Source organism: Crassostrea angulata, chromosome 7 (genome assembly GCF_025612915.1).
Source record: "Crassostrea angulata isolate pt1a10 chromosome 7, ASM2561291v2, whole genome shotgun sequence".
In the NCBI taxonomy this organism is placed as follows: Eukaryota; Metazoa; Mollusca; class Bivalvia; order Ostreida; family Ostreidae; genus Magallana; species Magallana angulata.
The window spans coordinates 3180674-3201886 of NC_069117.1; the positions used below are offsets into that span (position 1 = coordinate 3180674).

The 21213-nt window shown below is 37.6% G+C and overlaps 1 protein-coding gene across 1 annotated transcript; it reads left to right on the top strand.

The window, feature by feature from the left end:
* Nucleotides 1-292: 292 nt before the first annotated feature.
* LOC128157275 (uncharacterized) lies at nucleotides 293-21102 on the top strand. The gene is made up of 17 exons (XM_052819748.1): nucleotides 293-637; nucleotides 7926-8236; nucleotides 8424-8584; nucleotides 8670-8904; nucleotides 8992-9097; nucleotides 9397-9493; nucleotides 17154-17249; nucleotides 17347-17397; nucleotides 17498-17588; nucleotides 17763-17825; nucleotides 17943-18119; nucleotides 18554-18692; nucleotides 19591-19699; nucleotides 19803-19875; nucleotides 19972-20115; nucleotides 20428-20570; nucleotides 20849-21102. Exons 1-17 carry the CDS (start codon nucleotides 598-600, stop codon nucleotides 21081-21083), a joined length of 2271 nt encoding a protein of 756 aa, XP_052675708.1. The 5' UTR covers nucleotides 293-597; the 3' UTR covers nucleotides 21084-21102.
* Nucleotides 21103-21213: the final 111 nt, after the last annotated feature.

Genomic DNA, 21213 nt, shown 5'->3' on the forward strand with positions numbered 1-21213 from the left:
GGCAGCATGCTTGAAAAATAGATGGATGGATTGATTATAGAAAATACGAATACCCCCCTTTTCTGCTTTTATTAGAAGATATATTATTTCTCAGCATTATATATTATCTTGTGTAAGGATAAAATTAGTCAATGGCCTAAACAATTTGTCCACAAATTAGTTATCATCTTTTATTTCGTCAACAAGGCAGGGGAGGGGGGATTTTAAGGTTTATCTTAATTTGCCAGGGGATTCAAGGCATATATATCTAATTATTTTACTAAGTAAATTTAAGAAATTTGAATTTTCCAGAAGGGGATGACCTCTGACCTCCTCAAGATTCGAGCATGAAACTATATGAATAGCAGTATGAATTGATGGCAGTGGAGGAATATGCGCGGTTATCAAATTATAGCAACTGCAGAAAGTACATGTTTTAATATAATGTACCAAACAAACACACAATCCTGTTTGCTCTCTAATGTCCCGCTATGTTACCTATAAAGTTTTTATCTTGTCCAACCCATTTATCTTAATTTGATAAGCCGTATCTTTAGTTTATTGTGCAAGAACTCGGGTATATTAAGAAACTAGTGTAAATGTCTTATCATTTTAACCATGGGGTTTGTATATCAACTCTTTGCTTTTCTTGTGTGGGGTAAGTTTTACAGTATTAAATATAACTAGTAGACTAATTGTTCTCGAACAATTAGAGGTCTTTCCACCTCATTGTTTTCTATGTTTGAAATAAGATTGCTTCAATTTTCTGCGTTACTTCATAAAAAAAGTGTCAAACGATTAAGTTTTCAATTTTTTTAATGCTTGACCTTGACCTTCATGTCATTTTCATCTGACAAGGTAGACGCTTCAATACCAAATGGTCCGATGTATCTATGATTATTGATTCAAAAGTTATTTGTGTTTCTTTATTGAATGTTCGAAACCTTCAGGGGCAATAACTGCTAGAAAGGGACGTTGGACCCTGTCGGTATGAATAGATTGGAGAAGCGTCTAAGTATACTGAATACATTAGTAAAAGTTTCAAGTCTCTATCTCTAATGGTTAATGAGGAGTTGCGATAACAAGCATTTTGTACAATAGGGGCAATAACTCTATAATTGTTACATGGTAAGGGTCAAAGGGTTATATTTTGAAATGTCTTAAGATGTCCTAATACATCCATGAACAAGTTTTTCTCTACCATCCTAAACAAAAGAGATACAAAAACTCATTAATTAAGAGAGTTTCAAATGACCTTGACCTTTGACCTTTATTTTATTTTGTTTGGCCAAGGTAGATACTTCCATCCCAAGTGGTCCGAAGTCTCTATGATAAGTTATAAAAAAGTTTGAAGTGATTTTATGGAAATATAAATACTTTCAGGGGCAATAACTTCTAGATGTGGACCTCAGATCCTTTCGGTATGAATAGATTGAAGAACCGTCTATGTGTACTGAAGACATTGGTAAAAGTTTCAAGTCTCTATCTCTTATGGTTTCAGAGGAGTAGCGATAACAAACATTTCGTACAATAGGGGCAATAACTTTGTGTTTATTCAAAGGTATGAGCCGAAGGGCTATATTTTAAAATGTCTTAAGATGTCCTAATACATCCATGAAAAAGTTTTTTCTCTACCACCCTTAACAAAAGAGATACAAAAACTCATTAATTAAGAGAGTTTCAAATGACCTTGACCTTTGACCTTTCTGTTATTTTGTTCGGCCAAGGTAGACGCTACCATCCCAAGTGGTCCGAAGTCTCTATGATAAAGAATAAAAAAGTTGGAAGTTGTTTTATGGAAATTCAAATACTTTCAGGGGCAATAACTGATAGAAGGGGGTCTCGGATCCATTCGGTATTAGTAGATTGAAGAACCCTCTAGGTGTACTGAAGACATTGGTAAAAGTTTTAAGTATCTATCTCTTATGGTTTCAGAGGAGTAGCGATAACAAGCTTTTCGTACACAAGGGCAATAACTTTGTAAGTTCTGGGAGTTATCAAGCAAAGGGTCATTTGGTACCATAACTTTTAATGGTCAATAACATAAAGAAAAAATTGTTTCAATATCTCTTGAAACAAAAAAGCTGTCCCTGGAAAAAAAGAGAAGAAAAAAAATAATAAACTAGTAGACTAATTGTTCTCGAACAATTAGAGGTCTTTCCACCTCATTTTTTTAAGGTTTGAAATAAGATTGCTTCAATAGAATAAAGTATTTTTTCTGCGTTTCTTCGTTAAAAAATGTCAAACGATTAAGCTTGCAATTTTTTATTGCTGACCTTGACCTTTGACCTTTATGTCATTTTCATCTGACAAGGTAGACGCTTCAATACCATGTGGTCCGATGTATCTATGATTATTGATTCAAAAGTTATTTGTGTTTTTTATTGAATGTTCGAAACTTTCAGGGGCAATAACTGCTAGAAAGGGACTTTGGACCCTGTCGATATGAATAGATTGAAGAAGCGTCTAAGTATACTGAAAAGTTTCAAGTCTCTATCGCTAACGGTTAATGAGGAGCAGCGATAACAAGCAACTTGTACAATAGGGGCAATAACTATAATTGTTACATGGTAAGGGTCAAAGGGTTATATTTTGAAATGTCTTAAGATGTCCTACTACATCCATGAAAACGTTTTTCTCTACCATCCTAAACAAAAGAGATCTAAAAACTCTTTAATTAGGAGATTTCCAAATGACCTTGACCTTTGACCTTGATGTCATTTTGTTCGGCCAAGGTAAACACTTCCATCCCAAGTGGTTTGAAGTCTCTATAATAAGTAATAAAAAAGTTGGAAGTGATTTTATGGAAATGTAAATACTTTCAGGGGCAATAACTGATAGAAGGGGGCCTCAGAACCTTTCGGTATGAATAGATTGAAGAATCCTCTAAGTGTACTGAAGACATTGGTAAAAGTTCCAAATCTCTATCTCTTATGGTTTCAAAGGAGTAGCGATAACAAGCGTTTCGTGCAAAAGGGGCAATAACTCTGTAACTATTTAAAAGAAGGAGCCAAGGGCCTATATTTTAAAATGTCTTAAGATGCCCTACTACATCCATGAACAAGTTTTTCTCTACCACCCTTAACAAAAGAGATGTAAAAACTCATTAATTAACAGATTTCTAAATGACCTTGACCTTTGACCTTTATGTCATTTTGTTCGGCCAAGGTAGACGCTTCCATCCCAAGTGGTCCGAAGTCTCTATGATAAATAATAAAAAAGTTGGAAGTGATTTTATTGAAATTCAAATACTTTCAGGGGCAATAACTGATAGAAGGGGGTCTCGGATCCTTTCGGTATTAGTAGATTGAAGAACCCTCTAAGTGTACTGAAGACATTGGTAAAAGTTCCAAGTCTCTATCTCTTATGGTTTCAGAGGAGTAGCGATAACAAGCTTTTCGTATACAAGGGCAATAACTTTTTAAGTTCTTGGGGTCATTAGACACAGGGTCATTTGGTATCATAACTTTTAATGTTCAATCACATAAAGAAAAATTTGTTTCAATATCTCTTGAAATAAAAAAGTTTTCCCGTGGAAAATAGAGGAGAAAAATAATAATAAACTAGTAGACTAATTGTTCTCGAACAATTAGAGGTCTTTCCACCTCATTGTATTCTATGTTTGAAATAAGATTGCTTCAATAGAATAAATTATTTTTTTCTGCGTTACTTCATAAAAAAGGGTCAAACGATTAAGTTTGCAATTTTTTAATGCTTGACCTTGACCTTTGACCTTCATGTAGTTTTCTTCTGACAAGGTAGACGCTTCAAAACCAAATGGTCCGATGTATCTATGATTATTGATTCAAAAGTTATTTGTGTTTCTTTATTGAATCTTCGAAACTTTCAGGGGCAATAACTGCTAGAATGGGACTTTGGACCCTGTCGGTATAAATAGATTGAAGAAGCGTCTAAGTATACTGAATACATTAGTAAAAGTTTCAAGTCTCTATCTCTAATGGTTAATGAGGAGTAAAGATAACAAGCATTTTGTACAATAGGGGCAATAACTCTATAATTGTTACATGGTAAGGGTCAAAGGGTTATATTTTGAAATGTCTAAAGATGTCCTACTACATCCATGAAAAAGTTTTTCTCTACCATCCTAAACAAGAGATACAAAAACTCATTAATTAAGATATTTTCAAATGACCTTGACCTTTGACCTTTATGTTATTTTGATTGGCCAAGGTAGATGCTTCCATCCCAAGTGGTCCGAAGTCTCTATGATAAGTAATAAAAAAGTTGGAAGTGATTTTATGGAAATGTAAATACTTTCAGGGGCAATAACTTCTAGATGTGGACCTCAGATCCTTTCGGTATGAATAGATTGAAGAACCGTCTATGTGTACTGAAGACATTGGTAAAAGTTTCAAGTCTCTATCTCTTATGGTTTCAGAGGAGTAGGGATAACAAAAATTTCGTACAATAGGGGCAATAACTTTGTGTTTATTCAAAGGTATGAGCCGAGGGGCTATATTTTAAAATGTCTTAAGATGTCCTAATACATCCATGAAAAAGTTTTTCTCTACCACCCTTAACAAAAGAGATCTAAAAACTCATTAATTAACAGATTTCTAAATGACCTTGACCTTTGACTTTTATGTTATTTTGTTTGGCCAAGGTAGACGCTTCCATCCCAAGTGGTCCGAAGTCTCTATGATAAGTAATAAAGAAGTTGGAAGTGGTTTTATGGAAATTCAAATACTTTCAGGGGCAATAACTGATAGAAGGGGGTCTCGGATCCATTCGGTATTAGTAGATTGAAGAACCCTCTAAGTGTACTGAAGACATTGGTAAAAGTTTTAAGTATCTATCTCTTATGGTTTCAGAGGAGTAGCGATAACAAGCATTTCGGAAACAGGGGCTATAACTTTGTAAGTTCTGGGGGTTATCAGGATCAGGGTCATTTGGTATTATAACTTTAAATGGTCAATTACATGAAGAAAAAATTGTTTCAATATGTCTTATAATAAAAAAGGTGTCCCTTGGAAAATAGAAAAGAAAAATAATAAGAATAAAAAACATAAAGAAAACAAAAGGTCTTTCACCTGAAAGGTGGAAAGACCTAAAAACATAAGAAAAACAAAAGGTCTTTCACCTGAAAGGTGGAAAGACCTAAAAACATAAAGAAAACAAAAGGTCTTTCACCTGAAAGGTGGAAAGACCTAATAAAAAGAAACAGAACAATATCAATAGGCCTTTACACTGTGGTGTAAAGACCTAATAAAGAAGACGCGAGATCATCAATTTAGCCAAAATCTGAGTACGCATGCTAAACCGAGCATTTTGGCACAAATTGTTTTTACGTCGAAGGTCAAGGTCATCCGTTACCCCAAAAAGTGAAAAAGGGGGTTTACGGACAAGTCGCACAAGATATAATCTTGGAGTTCGTGTCGAATGGTTCTTTATTGCCAGAGGTCAAGGTCAAAGGTCAAGATCAAAGGTCAAGGTCAACTTTAATGGGATAGGCCAGCGCCTGAAGATCACACACTTCTGCAATTTGACACTTGACCGATCCTAGTTGACCTTGACCTTTGACCTTGACCTTTGCTGCAGCCAAAATTGTTGTCGAAGCCATCGCAAGTGGTTTCGTGGCTCTACCTTGAGTTGTGTCAATTTTTTTGATTTTTCGTAAAAATAAAAAAAATTGAGAGACAGTCGTTCTAAGAGGATACTGCGAAACCTTTCGTCTTTCGGAGATCTGCAACTACCCTTCAGGCCGACACCATCCGTGAAGGTTTCGAACCTGCAAGTTGCAAGGCTTCCGAGGAGTAGCGATAACAAACTTTTACGTGCACGGGTCAATAGTAACGAAACGCAAGGTGTTTTCAAGACGCAGGGTCAAATGCCCTCATAATTTTCCGAAAGAAGTACGGCGTGAATGAGAGTGTTTCGATAAGTCGCAAAACAAAAATTTCACTTCGCTTACGGAAGAAAAATAATAAGAATAAAAAGAAACAGAACAATATCAATAGGCCTTTACACTGTGGTGTAAAGACCTAACTAGTAGACTAATTGTTCTCGAACAATTAGAGGTCTTTCCACCTCATTGTATTCTATGTTTGAAATAAGATTGCTTCAATAGAATAAATCATTTTGTTCTGCGTTACTTCATAAAAAAGGGTCAAACGATTAAGTTTGCAATTTTGTAATGCTTGACCTTGACCTTTGACCTTCATGTAGTTTTCATCTGACAAGGTAGACGATTCAAAACCAAATGGTCCGATGTATCTATGATTATTGATTCAAAAGTTATTTGTGTTTCTGTATTGAATGTTCGAAACCTTCAGGGGCAATAACTGCATGAATGGGACTTTGGACCCTGTCGGTATAAATAGATTGAAGAAGCGTCTAAGTATACTGAATACATTAGTAAAAGTTTCAAGTCTCTATCTCTAATGGTTAATGAGGAGTAGCGATAACAAGCATTTTGTACAATAGGGGCAATAACTCTATAATTGTTACATGGTAAGGGTCAAAGGGTTATATTTTGAAATGTCTTAAGATGTCCTACTACATCCATGAAAAAGTTTTTCTCTACCATCCTAAACAAAAGAGATACAAAAACTCATTAATTAAGAGATTTTCAAATGACCTTTGACCTTTATGTTATTTTGATTGGCCAAGGTAGACGTTTCCATCCCAAGTGGTCCGAAGTCTCTATGATAAGTAATAAAAAAGTTGGAAGTGATTTTATAGAAATGTAAATACTTTCAGGGGCAATAACTACTAGAAGGGGGGCTCAGATCCTTTCGTTATGAATAAATTGAAGAACCCTCTAAGTGTACTGAAGACATTGGTAAAAGTTCCAAGTTTCTATCTCTTATGGTTTCAGAGGAGTAGCGATAACAAGCTTTTCGTACACAAGGGCAATAACTTTGTAAGTTCTGGGAGTTATCGAGCAAAGGGTCATTTGGTACCATAACTTTTAATGGCCAATAACATAAAGAAAAAATTGTTTCAATATCTCTTGAAATAAAAAAGCTGTCCCTGGAAAAAAAGAGAAGAAAAATAATAATAATAATAATAATAAAAAACATAAGAAATACAAAAGGTCTTTCACCTGAAAGGTGGAAAGACCTAAAAACATAAGAAAAACAAAAGGTCTTTCACCTGAAAGGTGGAAAGACCTAATTACTGGAGTTATTTATTCAATGCTGGCTTCACACAACGCAATTTTTTTAATGGAACAGTGTTATACAACTGTACATTTGTTGACAAATTATCAGAGATATTTTTCGTTAAATTTACGTTGTATGACTTTTTTTTTACTGCAACATCATTCAAACGCCGTTTTAATTGACTTTCACTATTATATCTATCCTAAGTTCAATATTTGTACACTTTTCAGTGTTTTTGTCTCTGATAACACTGCCAATCGGTTCTGTACTGTACCGTCCAAAAATTCAAATGACTTATTGTTGGGGGGCAAGCGGGAATGTCAATATTCTAATGTTTAATCGTACACTTGTTGACAATGCTAATAGAGATACAAGTAATAATCGTTCATTCTTTGAATATTATGGGGTGATACACATATAATTTAATTCTGGTTGTAACGCGCTTTCTGATAGGCTAAAAAATTATTTTATATCGTATAAAGAATGTTGCCTACGTCATAGAAAGACTAATGCCCAAAACGTATCAATACGCCTGACGTTACATTTGAATTTTGTAAATTTTAGGTCATTTTAAAGCTCAAATGACCAATTTTATCTACAATGAAGAGTAAAAAAATCAAATCATAAGCAATGAATTCAATATTTATTAGTTTTTTTTACGATATAAAATGGTTTGAAACATTAACGCTCTTTTATAAACCGCTTCATGGTTCAAAAAGCGTAAACTGCCCCAAACCATTTTATATCGTATAAAACAAATAAATATTGAATTGATTCCTTAAATCAAGATGGAAAAAGTATTATATGTTTATCTACAATCAGTGCAATTTGTGAGGTCCCAATACCCCGGCCTCCAGGTTTCCATAACAACAGACGGTACATACAGTGTCAAGGTCAATGGTAGACAATGGCTGTCCAGCGCGCCGACCTATTTCATGGCGGACGGAGCCATGTTTATTGGCGGGAAGAACGGGAATCTTAGTCTGCTACAGAGCTCAGCGTCCAGTGGGTACGACAGGATTGGAGAATGGCAGACGTCCGACTTCTTCTACTCTGCCGGTAGTAGCAACATCACTGCCTCCATCAAAACGTATCCATACGAATTGGAGGACGATTTTATCATGTTTTCACAGGTAAATTAAAGCAAAATATTGCGTGATAGTGTAGGTATAGGTCGAACATTACTTAATCAACCAAATTTTAGCTAAAATACCAACTACCTACATTCTGCAAACAGCATTTATCAAAGTATGGAGATCCTGCGGTGAACAATGACGTCTATTTTACGTCTGATGCAATTGTTCATGATTATCACTGTAGACATATCACAATGGAGCCACGAGGACAAACCGAGCTGACGTCAGTTCCGTTATTGGGAGATTTCCCGCCTTTAGCGTCGGAAGTCAAGACCCTCTCGTCAGCCTGTTTTATTTAGCCTACGGGGGAATAATGGTTGGGGACACTGGAAAAAGCATAGGAGTGTAAGTTCTTCATAAAAAAAGTTGTATTCGGTTTTGCAATTGCGTGTTGAATTACTAGTACTTATTCTAATTAAGTTTTCTTCAGTTGGAACAAAACAGACGTTGCCATGAGCTATGGGTTGTCGGGAGGGCCGCTGGCCATCTTTGATCAGGAGGGAAATACCGTCATCATTTCTCCCTTCTCGCAGTTCATGGCCGCCTCTGTCACCCATCCAGACTTTGACAACAGTGTGGGGTGGGGTGTGATGGGAGGTGTACAAAAGGTCCCACCCAACTACCAGTATGACACAATCCTCTATTATGCAAAAGGAATAAACAAGGTACATTGATTAAAAAGAAAGCACCGTCTTAGAAGCAATGACGCATAGAGTATCAATAACAAGCCTAGGGCGTTTGGTTTTTTACAGGCTTTTGAAGGCTGGGGTCGATTGATGAGGAAATGGTACGGAAGAACGGATGACTTTGTTAAAACAGACCTAACCATCAGTCATCTGGGCTACTGGACAGATAACGGTAAACTATGCTGGCACGTCAATCATATCCCAAAATTGTAAGATTATTCAAACTAAAATACACAATGAGATCAATATTACCGAACTGTAACAGCGGAAGACTGATAGCCAAATTTTCAATTTAAAAAGATTAGCAATATTATAGTTAAAACGTCAACGTACCATGATCAAGTGTCTTCGATGACAACTGGCCACGAGGTTTGAAATAATTTGCCATTGAGTTTATTTAGTGTGTAAAAAACGAGAGAGGAGTAGAGCTGGATGGACTGCTGAGATGCCTCTTCAATGTTATTATTTTAGGAGCGTATTATTACTATTTGACGGAGCAAAATAAAACCTACGAGGACTCCATGTTGGATGTCAAGAACTACGCAGACAGTCAGAGCATTCCATACAGGTGTGTACCAAATAAAACACCAAAATACAGGTCTGTACAAGAGAAACATCACACACAGGTTTGTACAAGATAGAACATTGCATACAGGTCTGTACCAGATAGAGCATCTCATACAGGTCTGTACCTAATACAACACCAAATACAGGTCTGTACAAGAGAAACATACCATACAGGTCTGTACCAGATAAAACATCCAATACAGGTCTGTACCAGATAGAACATCCCATACAGGTCTGTACCAGATAGAACATCATTTACAGGTGTGTCCCAGAAAGAACATCACACACAGGTCTGTACCAGATAGAACATCACACACAGGTCTGTACCAGATAGAACATCCCATACAGGTCTGTACCAGATAGAACATCACACACAGGTCTGTACAAGATAGAACATCTCATACTGGTCTGTACCAGATAAAACATCCCATAAAGGTCTGTACCAGATAGAACATCATACACAGGTCTGTACCAGATAGAACATCCCATACAGGTCTGTACCAGATAGAACATTGCATACAGGTCTGTACCAGATAGAACATTGCATACAGGTCTGTACCAGATAGAACATTGCATACAGGTCTGTACCAGATAAAACATTGCATACAGGTCTATACCAGATAGAACATTGCATACAGGTCTGTACCAGATAGAACATCACACACAGGTCTGTACCAGATAAAACATCCCATACAGGTCTGGACCAGATAGAACATCCCATACAGGTCTGTACCAGATAGAACATTGCATACAGGTCTGTACCAGATAGAACATACCATACAGGTCTGTACCAGATAAAACATCCTATACAGGTCTGTACCAGATAGAACATACCGTACAGGTCTGTACCAGATAGAACATCCCATACTGGTCTGTACCAGATAGAACACTTCATACAGGTCTGTACCAGATAGAACATTGCATACAGGTCTGTACCAGATAGAACATTGCATACAGGTCTGTACCAGATAGAACATCTCATACTGGTCTGTACCAGATAGAAAATTTCATACATGTCTGTACCAGATAGAACATACCATACAGGTCTGTACCAGATAGAACATCACACACAGGTCTGTACCAGATAGAACATACCATACATGTCTGTACCAGATAGAAATTCACACGCAGGTCTGTAAAAAATAAAACTTCCCACACAGGTCTGTACCAGATAGAACATCACATACAGGTCTGTACCAGATAGAACATCCCATACAGGTTTGTACTAGATAGAACATTTCATACAGGTCTGTACCAGATAGAACATCTCATACTGGTCTGTACCTGATAGAACATTGCATACAGGTCTGTACCAGATAAAACATTTCATACAGGTCTGTACCAGATAGAACATTTCATACAGGTCTGTACCTAATACAACACCAAATACAGGTCTATACAAGATAAAACATCCCATACAGGTCTGTACCAGATAGAACATACCATACAGGTCTGTATCAGATAGAACATTTCATACCGTCCTGTACCAGATTGAACGTCCCGTAAATGTCTGTACCAGATAGAACATTGCATACAGGTCTGTACCAGATAAAACATCCCATACAGGTCTGTACCAGTTAGAACATTTCATACCGTCCTGTACCAGATTGAACGTCCCGTACATGTCTGTACCAGATAGAACATTGCATACAGGTCTGTACCAGATAGAACATACCATACAGGTCTGTACCAGATAGAACATTTCATACATGTCTGTACCAGATAGAACATCACACACAGGTCTGTACCAGATAGAACATTGCATACAGGTCTGTAGCAGATAAACAATTTCATACAGGTCTGTACTAGATAGAACAACACACACAGGTCTGTTCCAGATAGAACATTTCATACAGGTCTGTACTAGATAGAACATTGCATACAGGTTTGTGCCAATAGATACCTCATACAATTTGTACAAGATAGAACATACCATACAGGTTTGTACCAAAAAGAACATCCCATACAGGTCTGTACCAGTTTGAACATTTCATACAGGTCTGGACCAGATAGAACATACCATACAGGTCTGTACCAGAAAGAACATCTCATACAGGTCTGTACCAGTTTGAACATTTCATACAGGTCTGGACCAGATAGAACATACCATACAGGTCTGTACTAGATAGAACATCACACACAGGTCTGTACCAGATAGAACATACCATACAGGTTTGTATCAGATAGAACATCACACACAGGTCTGTACCAGATAAAACATTGCATACAAGTCTGTACCAGATAGAACATCCCATACAGGTCTGTACCAGATAGAACATCTCATACTGGTCTGTACCAAATAGAACATCACACACAGGTCTGTACTAGATAGAACATTGCATACAAGTCTGTACCAGATAGAACATTTCATACAGGTCTGTACCTAATAAAACACCAAATACAGGTCTATACAAGATAAAACATCCAATACAGGTCTGTACAAAATAGAACATTCCATACAGGTCTGTATCAGATAGAACATTTCATACAGGTCTGTACCAGATTGAATGTCCCGTACATGTCTGTACCAGATAGAACATTTCATACAGGTCTGTACCAGATAGAACATCACAGACAGGTCTGTACCAGATAGAACATACCATACAGGTCTGTACAAGATAGAACATCACATACAGGTCTGTACAATATAGAACATCACATACAGGTCTATACAAGATAAAACATCCTATACAGGTCTGTACCAGTTAGAACATTTCATACAGGTCTGTACCAGATAGAACATTGCATACGGGCTGTACCAGATAGAACATTTCATACAGGTCTGTACCAGATAGAACATTGCATACAGGTCTGTACCAGATAGAACATTGCATACAGGTCTGTAGCAGATAGAACATCACACACAGGTCTGTACCAGATAGAACATCACACACAGGTCTGTACCAGATAGAACATCACAGACAGGTCTGTACCAGATAGAACATACCATACAGGTCTGTACAAGATAGAACATCACATACAGGTCTGTACAATATAGAACATCACATACAGGTCTATACAAGATAAAACATCCTATACAGGTCTGTACCAGTTAGAACATTTCATACAGGTCTGTACCAGATAGAACATTGCATACGGGCTGTACCAGATAGAACATTGCATACAGGTCTGTACCAGATAGAACATTGCATACAGGTCTGTACCAGATAGAACATTGCATACAGGTCTGTACCAGATAAAACATTGCATACAGGTCTGTACCAGATAGAACATCCCATACAGGTCTGTACCAGATAGAACATTGCATACAGGTCTGTACCAGATAGAACATTGCATACAGGTCTGTACCAGATAGAACATCACACACAGGTCTGTACCAGATAAAACATCCCATACAGGTCTGGACCAGATAGAACATCCCATACAGGTCTGTACCAGATAGAACATTGCATACAGGTCTGTACCAGATAGAACATACCATACAGGTCTGTACCAGATAAAACATCCTATACAGGTCTGTACCAGATAGAACATACCGTACAGGTCTGTACCAGATAGAACATCCCATACTGGTCTGTACCAGATAGAACACTTCATACAGGTCTGTACCAGATAGAACATTGCATACAGGTCTGTACCAGATAGAACATTGCATACAGGTCTGTACCAGATAGAACATCACATACAGGTCTGTACCAGATAGAAAATTTCATACATGTCTGTACCAGATAGAACATACCATACAGGTCTGTACCAGATAGAACATCACACACAGGTCTGTACCAGATAGAACATACCATACATGTCTGTACCAGATAGAAATTCACACGCAGGTCTGTAAAAAATAAAACTTCCCACACAGGTCTGTACCAGATAGAACATCACATACAGGTCTGTACCAGATAGAACATCCCATACAGGTTTGTACTAGATAGAACATTTCATACAGGTCTGTACCAGATAGAACATCTCATACTGGTCTGTACCTGATAGAACATTGCATACAGGTCTGTACCAGATAAAACATTTCATACAGGTCTGTACCAGATAGAACATTTCATACAGGTCTGTACCTAATACAACACCAAATACAGGTCTATACAAGATAAAACATCCCATACAGGTCTGTACCAGATAGAACATACCATACAGGTCTGTATCAGATAGAACATTTCATACCGTCCTGTACCAGATTGAACGTCCCGTACATGTCTGTACCAGATAGAACATTGCATACAGGTCTGTACCAGATAAAACATCCCATACAGGTCTGTACCAGTTAGAACATTTCATACCGTCCTGTACCAGATTGAACGTCCCGTACATGTCTGTACCAGATAGAACATTGCATACAGGTCTGTACCAGATAGAACATACCATACAGGTCTGTACCAGATAGAACATTTCATACATGTCTGTACCAGATAGAACATCACACACAGGTCTGTACCAGATAGAACATTGCATACAGGTCTGTAGCAGATAAACAATTTCATACAGGTCTGTACTAGATAGAACAACACACACAGGTCTGTTCCAGATAGAACATTTCATACAGGTCTGTACTAGATAGAACATTGCATACAGGTTTGTGCCAATAGATACCTCATACAATTTGTACAAGATAGAACATACCATACAGGTTTGTACCAAAAAGAACATCCCATACAGGTCTGTACCAGTTTGAACATTTCATACAGGTCTGGACCAGATAGAACATACCATACAGGTCTGTACCAGAAAGAACATCTCATACAGGTCTGTACCAGTTTGAACATTTCATACAGGTCTGGACCAGATAGAACATACCATACAGGTCTGTACTAGATAGAACATCACACACAGGTCTGTACCAGATAGAACATACCATACAGGTTTGTATCAGATAGAACATCACACACAGGTCTGTACCAGATAAAACATTGCATACAAGTCTGTACCAGATAGAACATCCCATACAGGTCTGTACCAGATAGAACATCTCATACTGGTCTGTACCAAATAGAACATCACACACAGGTCTGTACTAGATAGAACATTGCATACAAGTCTGTACCAGATAGAACATTTCATACAGGTCTGTACCTAATAAAACACCAAATACAGGTCTATACAAGATAAAACATCCAATACAGGTCTGTACAAAATAGAACATTCCATACAGGTCTGTATCAGATAGAACATTTCATACAGGTCTGTACCAGATTGAATGTCCCGTACATGTCTGTACCAGATAGAACATTTCATACAGGTCTGTACCAGATAGAACATCACAGACAGGTCTGTACCAGATAGAACATACCATACAGGTCTGTACAAGATAGAACATCACATACAGGTCTGTACAATATAGAACATCACATACAGGTCTATACAAGATAAAACATCCTATACAGGTCTGTACCAGTTAGAACATTTCATACAGGTCTGTACCAGATAGAACATTGCATACGGGCTGTACCAGATAGAACATTTCATACAGGTCTGTACCAGATAGAACATCACACACAGGTCTGTACCAGATAGAACATTGCATACAGGTCTGTAGCAGATAGAACATCACACACAGGTCTGTACCAGATAGAACATCACACACAGGTCTGTACCAGATAGAACATTGCATACAAGTCTGTACCAAATAGAACATCACACACAGGTCTGTACCAGATAGAACATCACACACAGGTCTGTACCAGATAGAACATACCATACAGGTCTGTACCAATTAGAACATCACACACAGGTCTGTACCAGATAGAACATTGCATACAAGTCTGTACCAGATAGAACATCACACACAGGTCTGTACCAGATAGAACATCACACACAGGTCTGTACCAGATAGAACATTGCATACAGGTCTGTACCAGATAGAACATCCCATACAAGTCTGAACCAGATAGAACATTACACACAGGTCTGTACAAGATAGAACATTGCATACAGGTCTGTACCAGATAGAACATACCATACAGGTCTGTACAAAATAGAACATCACATACAGGTCTGTACCAGATAGAACATTGCATACAGGTCTGTACCAGATAGAACATACCATACAGGTCTGTACCAGAAAGAACATCCCATACAGGTCTGTACCAGATAGAACATACCATACAGGTCTGTACAAGATAGAACATTGCATACAGGTCTGTACCAGATAGAACATACCATACAGGTCTGTACAAAATAGAACATCACATACAGGTCTGTACCAGATAGAACATTGCATACAGGTCTGTACCAGATAGAACATACCATACAGGTCTGTACCAGAAAGAACATCCCATACAGGTCTGTACCAGATAGAACATACCATACAGGTCTGTACAAGATAGAACATTGCATACAGGTCTGTACCAGATAGAACATACCATACAGGTCTGTACCAGAAAGAACATCCCATACAGGTCTGTACCAGATAGAACATACCATACAGGTCTTTACCAGATAGAACATCACACACAGGTCTGTACCTAATACAACACCAAATACAGGTCTGTACCAGATAGAACATTGCATACAGGTTTGTACCAATAGAAACCTTACACAGGTCTGTACCAGATAGAACATCACATACAGGTCTGTACCAGATAGAACATTGCATACAGGTCTGTACCAATAGAAACCTCATACAGGTTGTACAAAATAGAACATACCATACAGGTCTGTACCAGAAAGAACATCCCATACAGGTCTGTACCAGTTTGAACATCTCATACAGGTCTGTACCAGATAGAACATTTCATACAGGTCTGTACCAGATAGAACATCATACACAGGTCTGTACCAGATAGAACATTGAATACAAGTCTGTACCAGATAGAACATACCATACAGGTCTGTACCAGATAGAACATTGCATACAGGTCTGTACCAGAAACAACATACCATACAGGTCTGTACCAGATAGAACATACCATACAGGTCTGTACCAGATAGAACATCTCATACTGGTCTGTACCAGATAGAACATACCATACAAGTCTGTACCAGATAGAACATTGCATACAGGTCTGTACCAGATAGAACATTGCATACAGGTTTGTACCAATAGAAACCTCACACAGGTCTGTACCAGATAGAACATTTCATACAGGTCTCAGATTGTTTTTTTTTTTCATGGTATGTTATAATGTATATATGTTTATTATGAAGAGTTTCGAGTTATTGATAAAACTATGTTGGTTCGGATAATTCCTTTCATCTTTCTAGCTATGTTGGTTCAGATAATTCCAGTCACGTCTCTAACTATGATGGTTCAGATCATTTTAGTCATCTCTCTAGCTATGTTGGTTCAGATAATTCCAGTCAACTCTCTAGCTATGTTGGTTCAGATAATTCCAGTCATCTCTCTAGCTATGATGGTTCAGAAAATTCCAGTCATCTCTCTAGCTATGATGGTTCAGATAATTCCAGTCACGTCTCTAGCTATGATGGTTCAGATAATTCCAGTCATCTCTAAAGCTATGTTGGTTCAAATAATTCCAGTCATCTCTCTAGCTATGTTGGTTCAGATAATTCCAGTCATTTCTCTAGCTATGTTGGTTCGGATACTTTAATGTATTGGTGTATTTTTGTTGAGTGATATTCGATACTTTCAGTTTTTGATAAATCCATGTGAGTTCAATGATTACCTTCCGTTTGTTTCGGATGCTTTCTCTCATTCATATTCGTTAAGTGACCTTACTCTGTTTCAGATACTTTCAGTTTGATTCCTGGTGGTACTACAAGGGGGCCGGTAACGGGGTCAAGGAATGGGAGCCTCGTCCTGACATTTTCCCTCACGGATCTAAGTCAGTCTTCATGCTGTTTTTAAGACATCGTCTAATTAAACCTGATTTCTTGTTTAATAAATGATTAAGATCAAACCTTTTTTAACATACATTACAGAGCACTAGTTCAGAAGCTTGGTTTTCCCATCGCATTGCATAACCGATTCTGGTAAGACACAGCAAAACTAATTTGTCTACATTTTTCTACTCTTAATTTTTTATAATCATGCGGATGTTTCTATTCTACCATTAATTAAAACTGATTCCAGGTCTAAGGACACGGTATATGCTGTACAGAACAAAGGAAGGTATTTGTTTCAGATTGATACGAATGGAACAGTCTCAGCCCCCATCACTCAGGTAACGGTTACATCCAGTCAATATCTAGTACGATTCTTAAATAACATTTAAGACTGTCTGCTGATATTAGTATAATTTTGAGGAATATATTGTGTTCCTCTGTTGTTCTAACAATAAAAAGTCCCATATAAACTGTTTTTGGTTATTCATTGACTTTTTTGTTTGGGTCCACAGGATTTCTGGAATTATTTGTTAGGTCGCGCGAGAGACGATTGGGGATTGGTTCTTTACGAACAAGTATAGTATTAAGCATTTCTATTAAAAACCCCAACATGCAAATCTCAATTCGTTCCAAGACACGACTTACACATTAAAAACTATATGTAGCTAATCAACTTTAATGTTGCTTTTTAGGATTGGCTGAATGTTGAATTTGCCGGGCTCCCGTCCTTCTTGAACAACGTAAATCTGGGAAATTTATGGCTGGAAGAAATGGCGGATGCAGCAAATCTGTGGAAGATTCCGATACAGTATTGTATGTCCAACACACGGCATGCCCTGAAAGCTGTACAACTAGATATTGTCACTCAGGTTTGTTATCGTATGTCAAAAAGTACAACCCGTAGAACAGTCCAAGTTAAATCGCAAACACTTTTTACGGGATTAGTCGTTAGATATAGCAAAGTCAAAATATAGAGTAGATAGGAGTCAAGTGAGCAACTTATGTTATCAGCGATACTTCAAATGCACAGCAAGTGATGACGTACAATGTATTGTTGGTGGCAGTGCTTGTTAATCGGTTAGGCAACAATTGTACTTAAGTATGTTTTATTTGATCAAATAAACTTGTATATATATAATATGTGGTTTAACTGTTTCCATAAATCAAAAATCCACTTTCTTTACATTCTTTGTATTATTATGTACAAACCAAAAACTTATTTGCATGTACATGTTGGTTTAGAAAAAGGTACAAAAGGTTTGCCACATGTTCCGTAAGTATATGAGTCAGATTATTGTTGCAGGCCCGGGTGAGCGGGGATTACCACCCCGGACATGACCAGTGGAGGATCGGGGTCTCCTCCATGCTTGCTGCCGCCATTGGACTCCGCCCGTTCAAGGACACCTTCTGGACTACCACCAACCAGCCCGGCAACAAGTACAGTAGGTGGCGTCTTAGTCGTCAATATATACAACAGTAGGTGACGTCTTAGTCGTCAATATATACAACAGTAGGTGGCGTCGTAGTCGTCAATATATACAACAGTAGGTGGCATCTTAGTCGTCAATATATACAACAGTAGTTGGCATCTTAGTCGTCAATATATACAACAGTAGGTGGCGTCGTAGTCGTCAATATATACAACAGTAGGTGGCATCTTAGTCGTCAATATATACAACAGTAGTTGGCATCTTAGTCGTCAATATATACAACAATAGGTGGCGTCTTAGTCGTCATTAAATACAACAGTAGGTGGCATCTTAGTCGTCAATTTATACAACGGTAGTTGGCATCTTAGTCGTCAATATATACAACAGTAGGTGGCATCTTAGTCGTCAATATATACAACAGTAGTTGGCATCTTAGTCGTCAATATATATAACAGTAGGTGGCGTCTTAGTCGTCAATAAATACAACAGAAGGTGGCGTCATAGTCGTCAATATATACAACAGTAGGTGGCGTCTTAGTCGTCAATATATACAACAGTAGGTGGCGTCTTAGTCGTCAATATATATAACAGTAGGTGGCGTCTTAGTCGTCAATAAATGGGTCCAAATCAGTGCGGATATTAATTTTAAAATGACACAATGCAAGTCAATTACAATTAAGGATCTGTGAGAACAGAGTTTAACAATGAATTGATGCACAGAAGTTCTTAATGACTGTATGAAGTCTGGCTGGGTAAGAACTGGTCTATGTAATCTTCTCGAAAGAAAGGAAGTTTATTTACTCGCAACATCAACTCCAACTTTTCTTGTTGAGGGTAGGAAAATATGAAATCACTTCAGAAGGTGAAAAGAATAAAAGATATATGAAATGCATTTGATTTTGCATCACAGGGTCTACTGAACCATACCCAGGTTTGAATGCGGTGGTGTCCACCCTCAGTACCGGACCAGTTGGGCCCGGGGATATGGTGGGCGGTACAAATAGATCCCTTCTAATGAGGTAATGTCCTTTTATTGCATTAAATTTGGTTAAAGTTCCTTAACACAATACAAAAGTAATATTGAATGGCATTTATAATACTTTTGTTTGCATGGTATTTGAGGTGTTGCAACGAAGACGGAATGATTCTGAAGCCATCAACACCAGCAACATCTATAGATCGCCAACTGATCATGGTAATGAAAACCATCTCTAAGAGAATCGGTTACAGTAAAATACAAGTGTATAACGTTGTTCTATGATCGTGGTCACTTACCTCCTCTCTTTATTAGGCAGCGTCCGGAGCTATGGAGGATATGGAGGTCTGGAGCACGTACTCAGCAATGTCTGTGGGAGGTACCGTGAAGTACTTTGGGATGGTTCTCGGGGTAGACACAGCTGGATTTAAACTTCTAACCAAAGACTTAAATTTCATGGTAAGATGGAACCTCTAGATGCTCAACAATACGTAAATAGTCTTTTGTAAAATGTCAAAGAATTCAAAAAGTTAATGTACATAGCAATTGGTGAGGTTATGATTTTTTTATGATTAGCAATCGGAGAGAAGAGAACTGTTAAAAGTGGTTTTTTTTTAATTCAACAAAATGAATTAATAGCAATCCAATTACCTTAACACATTTGGACTTTTCAATCTTTGTTAGAACTTTTTAACAAGTTATCCTTATTCCATGATATCATGTTATCCTTGATCGGTGGACCATAGCAAATGTGTTGTATATGATAAAAAGGCGGATGCACAGAGGGATGAGTACATCGTATTCGAACACCGCTCACCACAGAGTCACGTGACCTTTACCACATCCCTGACGATGCCAAACTGCACTAAAACTAACTTCTGTCTCTATCATTTTATCCCGGAGATGAAGATTGGGTAATCAGTATTATATAATTCGAATTGTACCTAATGTTAACCTTCTATAGTTAGACAGCTAAGTCATTTACAAATGCCATATAAGAAAACTCATTAGATTTACCAACACCACCATTGGTCTCCTGAACATTCATGTACAGATTACTGGCTGAAATATGTACAAGTATTACTTTCATGAAAACCTTTTATACTGTAAACAAATAAACTATAAAATTATTAACTTTGACAAGCTCATCAAAAATCCCTTTTGAAAAAATGGTTTTTATTTTATTGGACAGTAATACTCACACGGTGTTCTTGATGGGAGAGACAGATAAATGGGTGCCGGTGTCTGAGCAGCGAATCGTGGCCATCACCCCCATACAGGACACCGACATTGTACTCACAGTGGCGGGGGTCCGGGGCGAGACGGTCCGAATTTCCTACCTCCTAGACGGAACTCTTCAGACTGTTACCTGTACATTCAAACTAACGTCATCACTTATGCTTTCTATTTCTAATAAATCTTGTTGATTCAACATGAGAATTTTGATCTATCGTCGATTTTTTTTTTGCAATCTTGCTTACGACAATATAATGATTACATATGAAGCCTAAACGCATTTGCGCATGCATCACAAATGATCTTGTTATAAACATAAGA